At 37.5% G+C, this 10,397-nt stretch overlaps 1 protein-coding gene across 2 annotated transcripts; it reads right to left on the reverse strand.

Moving 5' to 3' along the window:
* Positions 1-879: 879 nt before the first annotated feature.
* LOC145134833 (ribosomal RNA-processing 7 protein) lies at positions 880-3,352 on the reverse strand. 2 transcript variants are annotated; one of them, XM_079069652.1, is made up of 8 exons: positions 3,182-3,352; positions 2,735-2,807; positions 2,274-2,526; positions 1,931-2,155; positions 1,683-1,781; positions 1,503-1,600; positions 1,194-1,416; positions 880-1,097 (listed from the first exon to the last, which is right to left on the reverse strand). In XM_079069652.1, the coding sequence occupies exons 3-8, from the start codon at positions 2,491-2,493 to the stop codon at positions 1,012-1,014; spliced, it is 951 nt and encodes a 316-aa protein (XP_078925778.1). In that variant the 5' UTR covers positions 2,494-2,526; positions 2,735-2,807; positions 3,182-3,352; the 3' UTR covers positions 880-1,011. The 2 variants fall into 2 exon arrangements, with proteins under 2 accessions (XP_078925778.1, XP_078925779.1); XM_079069653.1 differs by having other exon boundaries at positions 2,274-2,529.
* Positions 3,353-10,397: the final 7,045 nt, after the last annotated feature.

Consider the following 10,397-nt stretch of genomic DNA (forward strand, 5'->3'; position numbering starts at 1 on the left):
AATATTCATTTCTTGGCCATAACCGATTTTCGAGGCACATACCAAACCAATGAAAGTCCCAAGTACCATCATGCATTCGGAAATGGTCTTCCACAACACTATCCAATAACAAATAACAAGCTTTAAGATTCTTAATGATGGTAGCTCTTGCTTTTTCTAATGCATGAACACCTTGGAGCACCCTTAAACCTTTCCCATATCTCACCAAATATTTGATTGGAATGTCAAGGTGTTCTTGGAACAAGCTGCTAAGCAAGAAGCAAGACTTTGATTTTTTGTCTTTTAGAAAATTAAAGCTTAACTCCGATGATGCAAAGATAATTGCACACATTCCTTTAACATCATTAGTTATAAAACTATTCTTAAACTGACATATTGATATTGCATCAAACCAAGCATTGTTTTCTCTTATGTCTCAAAACATGCCTGTCTCCGTTTTAAAGAGGAATACCCTTTTTTAGAAATTTAAAAATAATACTTGGAAAACTATAAATATTTTGTAAATGCATTGGATTGAAAAATCAACGACTCAACAAGTAAAGCGATTTGTTTTTGACAAATTCTTTATTCTGATCGGTCATCAAAATCAGAAATGTTGGTTTTTTTAATTCGACGCTCTAAAATCATTGATGTATTCAACAAATATTTTCTTTAATGGTTTTTCATTGATGGCATTTATCAAAATGGCCATCTATTTTAGTATTATCTCCAACAATTTTGTACAAGCAAAAAATAAACAACCCAAAACTAGACAAAAATGGAATCATCAAAACCTAAAACATACAAAATAGATTTTACAGAAGTTTGGGCGGAAATTACAGTGTTAGATGCCAAACTGTCTGTAATTTAAACTGCATCCCATTTTAACACAAGTGCACATCAGAAAAAGCAATCAGTGAAATCTATATGATTAGTCAATAATTTAATGACGTACAAAAAATTTGAACAAAATTTTGAACCTCATGCTATAAGACAAAAACGAAATACAAAATTTGTGAATTGAGGTGGGTGCTAATAGGGTCGGAACTTCCTTTCAGCCCTCATCTGTTGTATCCTTTTCTTGTCCTGCTCGAATTTGCTCTGTAGCATCATGATCTCTGAAAAACACACACACACACAATTTTATTTTTAGCATATCATATCGTATTTTATCAAGGGTTAGTTAGAGTTTTTTTTTTTTTGGGGGGGTTTACCGTTTCTTTGTGCCTCTCTTCTCTGAAAACGATAGAAAGTGAGGCCAACTTGGTCTTGGTTTTGTTTGTTCTTCTTTTTGGAGATGTTGTCCACGACAGCAGCCTGAGCAACAGACCCAACAGTTGTACCACTTTCCACATCTGTCGTCTTTTTCCTTCCTTTCATATGTGTGACAACTGTCCATCCACCTTCTGCAGCTTCACTCTCCCTTTCTTTTCTTTCCTGCATTTTCATTTTATATTCTACACAGTAAGTAACATGATGGATGGATAGATGGATTATTGATAGGCATAATAAAGTAGTAGTACCTTGTCCTTTTGTGCCCAGTAGTCAACTAAGAAGTCATTGATCCTTTGCAACAAAACCTCTGCCCCAGGTCTACCTCCATGGTATTCACCAATCCATCCTATCAGTAACCATCACAAGATGATCTTCAAGATTTGAATCAATGTATATATATAATAAATCTATTTGTAGAAAATACATACTTTTCATTCCTGTTGTCTCATCTTCATCCCCTGAGGAAATTTGATAAACTCCATCTTCATTGTCATTGGTGTTTATTTGAGAGATACTCTTTGACTTACCTATAAGGATGTAAGGTAAGATGGTATTTGTTAAGTAGATCAAACACATTGAATATACTGATTAAAGAAAAGGACATTGCGATTCTCTGCAATACATAATTCAAGTTAGAAAATGAAAGAAACAACATTATAGAGAGTTCATATCATACCGATTTGTTGGTTAGATTTGGCTCCAACTTCACTAGAGTGCAAAAGATGCTCAACAACACCATCTTCTTTTCCTTTCTTTTTCTTTTTTTTCAATTTCTTCTTTTTCTTGTCACTGGTTTTAACATCATCTGGAGTAGGGGGGGCAGCAACTTCACTCGTCTCCATGCCTTTTCTCTTTTTGTTTCTTGCAGCTTTCTTTGGAGAATTTGCACCATCATTATTATCTGCCAAAACTTAAAGGCATTATATTATGTAATGTAGCCATACAAATGAAACAATGCCTTAATGGGGAAAAAAAGAAACAGGACCTTATTAAATTAGTCTAAGTTTGTGAGTGCATACCATTTTGTTGGTTGACATCATCTTCACCTACATTATCATGTGGAACGCCTTCATGATCACCTCCCTCATTATTTTCTTTATTTCTTTTCTTTTTCTTCAATTTTTTCTTTTTGTCACTCATTCCAGCAATGTTTTTACCCTCATTAACATGACTAGTGGAAATAACCAATTCCGATGGCTCTCCTTCTCTTTTTTTCTTGTTCCTTGAAACTTTTTTCATTTTCTTATCTGAAGTTGCACCTTCTGTGATTCTCTGCTAAATTTTGGAGGAAATTATGCAATCAACTATTTAATATCATGAGTTCCCCACAGCATATATATATAAGAAACAGTTCGCCCCTAAACTCCCCAAAATGTAAAACAAAACGCATCTCCACCAAATCACCTCCAATTTCTTAAATATGTCCAACTCATCCTTCCTAAGTGGTTGATGGTTAGAGTTAATGTAACAAATGAATTACCAGGGTTCGTGAATGAAGCTGTGTTCCTTTGTCTTTTGCTCCTCCTCTTGCACGAGCTCTCTGTTCCTTCACCCTGCACATGCAAACTAGTTAGTTATTTATAGGCAATTGCTAGAAACTGTTTGGTAAAATGAGCGATTGGGACTTGTTCATCATGTAGATTTTATATTGTTTGATATGTTAACGCTTAATAGGTAAAATGAGCAAATAATTTCATCACAGATGTCATCAACTATACACCAGTTCATCAATCAAACTTCAAACTTCAAAAAATTTGCCTCACAGATTCCCTAACATCGGAGCATAATTCCATCAAATAATTTAGTAAAAAACAGCAAATAATCAACTTCATAACCGATTTCATTGTATGTTGGGGAGAACATTGCGACTTCATCATCAATTTCAGCAAAAAACAAGAGAAAAAAAGGAAAAACTGAAAGAACATACCTGAAGGCAACCTCTGCTGTGCGACGGCGGCGCTGGAGGTCTGGGAGGGTGACGATGGCTGGAGAGGAAGAGGTGGAGGAGTGGACCGTCGGCTGTAAGGCGAGAGAGAAGAGGCGACGTTTAGGTCAGGCCAATTTTGAAAGCGAGGTCGTTCCTCATTTGTTTGTAGGGTTTTTGAAAAACCCATTCAATGAGTTAATGGGTGTTAACTGTATTTTTAAAATTACTGATTTTTTAAAAAGTTAAGAAATTAAAAAAATGTTTGCACAATATTAATTTTTTAGGCAAAAATGTGACATTTTTTAAATGTACAAAATTTTTGTTTTTTCTTTAAAGTCAATAAGTAGATGGGAAAGCTATTTCAAACATACCCTGAATAATCTTTATAAAAAAAATTAAAATATTTTGGAAATTGACTTATAGGGTAATTATATTTTTTGTTTTGCTTATATTTAGGTAACTTTTTTTTGTGTATAGGTCTAGTTAACCAACTTGTTGGAAGTATTCACATATGACCATTATGACCAGTTGTGTGACAACTGAAATTTTTTGAAACAAGCAAGGTCTAAATTGTAACTGTCTACAAGTGAATTCACAACGTAATTTGTTGCAATAAAACTTTATAAACCAACAGGGGCATTATTTGTATAAGTAATATATATGCTTTGAAAATCATATTCGTAATAAACACTTGAAAGTCAACAAGATGGACCAAGAATTACGAAAATTCCATTGGCATTTAAAGTGTTATAGGCCTAGGACCCCACAACCCTAGTGATTTCGGTTTACTTAGGACCGAAATCAGTCAAATCACCCTTTAGTGGGAGTGACCTTCAGCTGGGAGAATAAACAAGAAACTGCCTTCCAAACGCTTAAGCAAGCTCTGTGTAGCGCTCCAATCTTGTCTCTCCTAGAAGGGACCGAAGACTTTATGGTCTACTGTGATGCATCCAAGAAGGGCCTAGGGTGTGTGCTTATGCAAAGAGGAAAGGTCATTGCCTATGCCTCAAGACAACTCAAGACTCATGAGGTCAATTACACCACACACAACCTCGAACTAGGAGCAGTGGTGTTTGCCCTGAAGATCTGGAGGCTCTACCTATACGACACAAAGTGCACCATCTTTACAGATCATAAGAGTCTTCAACACATTCTCAATCAAAAGGAGCTTAACATGAGACAACGACGATGGGTGGAACTACTAAATGACTACGAATGTGAAATTCGTTATCATCCAGGCTAGGCCAACGTAGTAGCAGACGCCCTGAGTCGAAAAGAATACTCGGGTCGCCGAGTAAAATCATTAACCATGACCATCCATTCACACCTGTCCGCACAGGTCAATGAGGCACAGCTAGAAGCCTTGAAACCCGATAACATCTCAGGGGAGGCATTGCGGGGAATGGATAAAAACTTCGAAGTTAGGGATGACGGAGCTCGTTACTTCATGGATCGAATCTGGACACCGAGATTCAGCGGGTACAGAGACGTTGTCATGAACGAGGCTCACAGGAAAAAATACTTCGTTCATCCCGGTTCATACAAGATGTATATGGACCTAAAGAAACTTTATTGGTGGCCAAACATGAAGGCAGAGATCGCTAGCTATGTGGGAAAGTGCCTGACTTGTGCTAAGGTCAAGGTAGAATATCAAAAGCCCTCAGGTTTGCTTCAGCATCCGGACATACCCCGAGTGGAAGTGGGAGCGGATAACTATGGACTTCATAACCAAGTTGCCCAAGACGACGGGTGGACTTGAAACCATCTGGGTGATCGTTGACATGTTAACCAAATCCACACACTTCCTACCAATAAAGGAGACCGACAAGATGGAGAAGCTTACATGGACGTACATTAAAGAAATTGTACGACTACATGGTGTGCCAATATCTGTTATCTCCGACAGAGATAGTAGATTCACTTCACAGTTTTGGCAATCACTCCAAAATTCCTTGGGAACCAAACTCGATATGAGTACAGCTTATCACCCTCAAACAGACGGTCAAAGCGAAAGGACCATTCAGACGCTGGAAGACATGTTGAGAGCATGTGTGATAGACTTTGGTAAGGACTGGGATACCCATTTACCACTCGTCGAATTCTCCTACAATAATAGCTATCACACTAGCATCAAAGTTGTGTCATTCGAAGCCTTCTACGGACGCAAGTGTAGATACCCTCTGTGTTGGGCTGAAGTGGGTGACACACAACTAGCAAAGAGGCAAGTGCCTGATAGCACACTCACCGGCCCAGAGATCATACGATTAACTACGGAAAAGATCGTCCAGATCTGTGAACGATTAAAGGCATCCCGGGATCGGCAAAAGAGTTATACTGATAAGCAACGAAAACCCGTGGAGTTCTAGGTTGGTGACCGCGTTCTATTGAATGTCTCACCCTGTAAGGGAATGATACGTTTTGGCAAACGTGGAAAGCTAAATCCAAGGTATATCGGGCCATTCGAGATCCTTGCTAGAATCGGCCTGGTAGCTTACAAACTCCGACTACCACAAGAACTTAGTAACGTATATCCCACCTTCTACGTGTCCAACCTAAAGAAGTGTTTGTCCGACGAGACTCTTGTAGTCCCACTCGGCGAAATCGAGGTAAACAAGAGTATACACTTCGTAGAGGAACCTGTGGAAATAATGGAAAGGGAGATCAAGAGAACGAAACAAAGTTGTATACCAATAGTGAAGGTCTGTTGGAACGCCAAGTGAGGGCCTAAATTCATTTAGGAGCGGGAAGATTAGATGAAACAGAAGAACCCATAACTTTTCCTCTAGTTGCAAGAACCTGTCCAAGATGCTAATTTCGAGACGAAATTCCCTCTAACGGGGGGATGATGTGACAACTGGAAAATTTTGGAACAAGCAAGGTCTAAATTGTAACCGTGTACAAGTGAATTCACAACGTAATTTGTTGCAATAAAACTTTGTAAACCAAAAGGGGCATTATTCGTATAAGTAAATATATATGCTTTGAAAATCATATTCGTAATAAACACTTGAAAGTCAACAAGATGGACCAAGAATTGCAAAAATTCCATTTGCATTTAAAGTGTTATAGGCCTAGGACCCCACCACCCTAGTCATTTCAGTTTACTTAGGACCGAAATCACCTTTTAGTGGGTACACACAAGACCGAAATCACATGAACCATATGGACCGAAATCATGCTAAGGACCCAAACTCCATGTCAAGACCGAAATCACCCTTAGTGGGTGATGACATGGCCGAAATCCTACCTAGGACCGAAATCACATGTGATTTCGGTCATACTAAGGGGTTTTCAATGAGTTCTCGCCTGGAAAGAAGATAAGGAGGTTTGACTTTATGATTAGATATTTCACCCTTTTCCAATAACAAAGATTACCCAACAAATATCCATGCATTACCCAACAAATAACAAAGTAAATGTCACCTCACTTCCCCTCCTTATCTTTGGACGAGATCACTCCATAAACCCCACCCATTCCATTTTCTCTAAGGTTTACTCCATTCTCTCTCAAGAAAGTTAGCCAAAAATCTTCCAAGGATTAAATCTCCAAGCTTATTCTTAGTATTTTGGTAAGTTTTTCTTATTAATCTAGTGTTTTTATACACTATCATGTTAGTTTCATCTTATTTACACATATTATTATGTGTTAAAACTCTTAGGATAACATCACCTTCAAAGAGTTCATCAACCACATTCAAGTGTTTAGGCTTGGAAATCTTCACACCATCTCTTCAAACAACCCACAAATCCACTCAAGGTGAGTTCATACCCCCACATTTTCGAGTTTTTCCTGTTTTTAAGGGGGGGGGGGATACAAGTAAAACTTGGTTTACCACACAAATACTTGCAGAGTTTCATTCTTAGGTTAAAAATAAGGCATTATTTGCATGAGTTATGGTTGTTACTAGCTTTTATACAATTATTAGAGATATATTAGTTTTGAAATGCAAAACTAACAAAAACAAAACATAATCTATGTTATAAAAATCATAAGAAAAATTATGATTTGTAAAACTACAAGGTTTATGGAAGCTTTTTACCAAAATATAACTTTTCTAACAAAAAGAGTTACATTCTAGATCATTTCACCATTTTGTGGGTTACAACCCAAAAATATGATGTTTTGACCATACATTTTGACACAAGACAAGATAGCTACTATGTATTTATATAAAAGATTATATAAATAGTCTCAACAAACAAACAAGATAAACTATAATTGGTATAGTTTGGGGAGTCACAAACACCACATTATCATTTCGGAAGAAACATATAATTATTTAAAGGTATAATTTTTTTATTTACAAAAGAAAAAGGATTTTTAGTTCATCACACGTAAACTCATTAAATCAATTATTTATGAGACACGTCTTCATATACTTATCTAAGTACCAACAAAAGTCTTGAATTATAACCAGAGTCTCTTGGAGGGAGAACGAGACAATTGTGTATACATCTATATGGAACTGACAATCCCGCACCCTAGCTGCTAGCTACAGCTGGACCGGCAGGTCTGGGGTGACAAATGTCGTTAACTTTCCGACGCCTGAAGAACGTCACAACATGCATATCAGTCATAGTATGGTTATAAGAACTCACATGGGGAAACAACGACACATTTGGTTTATGGAGTTAACATACATTCAAGCAATTTTATATAAAGATAAAACTTCATAACAACATTTTTCAACACAGCATTACTTACATTTTTAGTCTTGGGATTAAGACTTATAGCTCAATTCAAATGAAAATATTGGATTTTCTGAAAGTATACGCTATCATTTTTACACAAGACAGTTACAAATCCTTTTCATACAAAACGCTTATGAATTCACCAACTTAATTGTTGACACTTTTCAAAATCACTTGTATTCTTAGGAAATCAGTAAACAGGTAACCACAAGAGTTTTTGGTGGATGGTACGTCGTCGCATCACGTTATTTACTTTTGTGATATGCAATTGATACCATGTAAACAATGTTTTTGAGCACAATGTAAACTTATTAAATATTCAATACAACGGTTGTAATGCTTTGATTCGCTACTATTCAGTTGTTATGATACTGTACATGAAAGTCATCCGCCCCCAGACGTTTCCGCCGTTCTGGTTTGGGGTGTGACAGATTGGTATCAGAGCATTGTTTATAGCGAACTAGGTATATCAAACCATTTAAGATATACAACTATAAATACAATGGGGCTAAAACACTCTGACGAAGAAGTATACTTTTAAAATATAATTGTATTTTTCTAAAAAGTATACGTACATGCATACATACTAGAAACATTGTCATAATAAGAACCGTATAAAAGTATTTAGAGGAGTTAAACACTATGGTTAAGCCTAGACAGTTATGTAATCATATATGCGATAAATATAGCCTGATCAACTATATTTATACGAGATATGACCAACATGTGTTTAGGAATAGTCGTGGTGGGCAACGAATCTATATGAGTATTTTAGAATACTACAGAATCATACACTTAAGCCTTTCATGTATTTCTCATATATCTATTCTCGCACAGACGACATGGCAGGATTTCACATGCCCGGAGACCCCTATTTTCCTAACCAGGGAAATGGTGGGTGGATCGAAGAGGATCCCGAAGAGGATCCTGAGGAACTAATGGAAGAAGAACCCAAAGAAGAACCCGAAGAGGATCCAGAGGAGGAGGAAGAAGAAGACGAGGAAGAGGAAGATGAGGACTCAGACGCAGAGTCCGAAGTCATAAATCCTCCTTACATCGCTCGAGTTCCCGCACACCGACTACGCTATCAGGGACCCACGCCCCGCTGGGCAGAGGACCTGGAAAGATGGAGCAGGCACTAGAGTGAGCAAAAACCAAACCGCAAACCGAAAAACCAAAACCGAAACAAAAACCGACGATGCGGTTTCTAGTTTTGAAAAAACCGCAAAAAAACCGAACCGCACCGATTTATATATATATATATATATATATATATATATATATATATATATATATATATATATGTGTGTGTGTGTGTGTGTGTGTGTGTAAAAGAATACAATAAATTAATTATATATATAGTGGATTTAAAATAATATATATATATATATATATATATATATGTGTTGTGTGTGCAAAAAAAATAAAAGAAAACGTGTAAAAAAATGCAACAGACAAATTGCTTATATGTTTGTTGTCGCTATCCCACATTGCTTGATAAAGAAAAAAATGAGGAATATAACTTATAAATGGACATAGCTAAAGATACTATGTATAAGAGATTTGGTTTTGTCGACCGGTTGGTTCCTTTGAACCAAGTGGTTCCATTCCACAAAGTTAAACTGTTATGGACCGAGTTGGTTCTATTTTAGTCCGAGTTGTTCTCATTTCAACTTTTGGTACCATTTTTGATCGAGTTGGTTTTATTTTGGACATGAAAAATCATATCATTTTAACCGCAAAACCAAACCAATTTATTTTTCGGTTAAAAAAACCGAAACCGCACCGAAATAACCACAAAACCGCAAGAAAAACTGCAAAACCGCACCGAAACAAAACCGCAAAGTTCGGTTTTTCAATATGAATAACCGCAACTTGCGGTTTGCGGTTCGGTTTGGTCCAAAAACCGCACCGAACCGCACCATGCTCACCCTTAGCAGGCAACAACATCAGTGGTCTCCATACGGCATGGAGCGAGGTTTCTATAACCTCAGTCACGGAGGACCGGCGGACAGGGCCCTCCCTGTTATGGTTCAGCGAATCACACACCTCGGAGATCAGAAGAGGGCGTCAGCGAATCGGATCATGGAGCTAGGGGCTGCTGCTGAGGCCACTGACGCACATGCTCGATTACTGAAGAGGGCTACCCTCGGGTATGTCACCTCATTGACAGTCTCCATGAGGACCTTACCACCGCTCGACCGGAAGTAAGGGAGTACCAGGAGAGGCACTCGGCTCTCGAAGAGAGAGTGATCGCAGCTGAGCGTCGGATAACAGAGATACAGGGCGCCTCTACTTCATCCTATGACCCATAGGAGATTACCCGTCGTGAGTAGGGCATGTACTACTCATATCTTGTTTTTATTTATGAGTAACCGTTAGTGCTACTCTTTCATGTAGACCTTCTTAAAGGTCAAATTTTCAAAAACTATGTACTAGTACTATAATATCAATGAAATGGATATGCATTTTTATTTCATTGGATGTTGCTATTTGTTATGCAATTGTTTACTCATTATAGTAA

The sequence above is a fragment of the Lactuca virosa genome, chromosome 8 (genome assembly GCF_052849685.1).
Source record: "Lactuca virosa cultivar CGN04683 chromosome 8, Lactuca_virosa_CGN04683_v6, whole genome shotgun sequence".
Taxonomy (NCBI): Eukaryota; Viridiplantae; Streptophyta; class Magnoliopsida; order Asterales; family Asteraceae; genus Lactuca; species Lactuca virosa.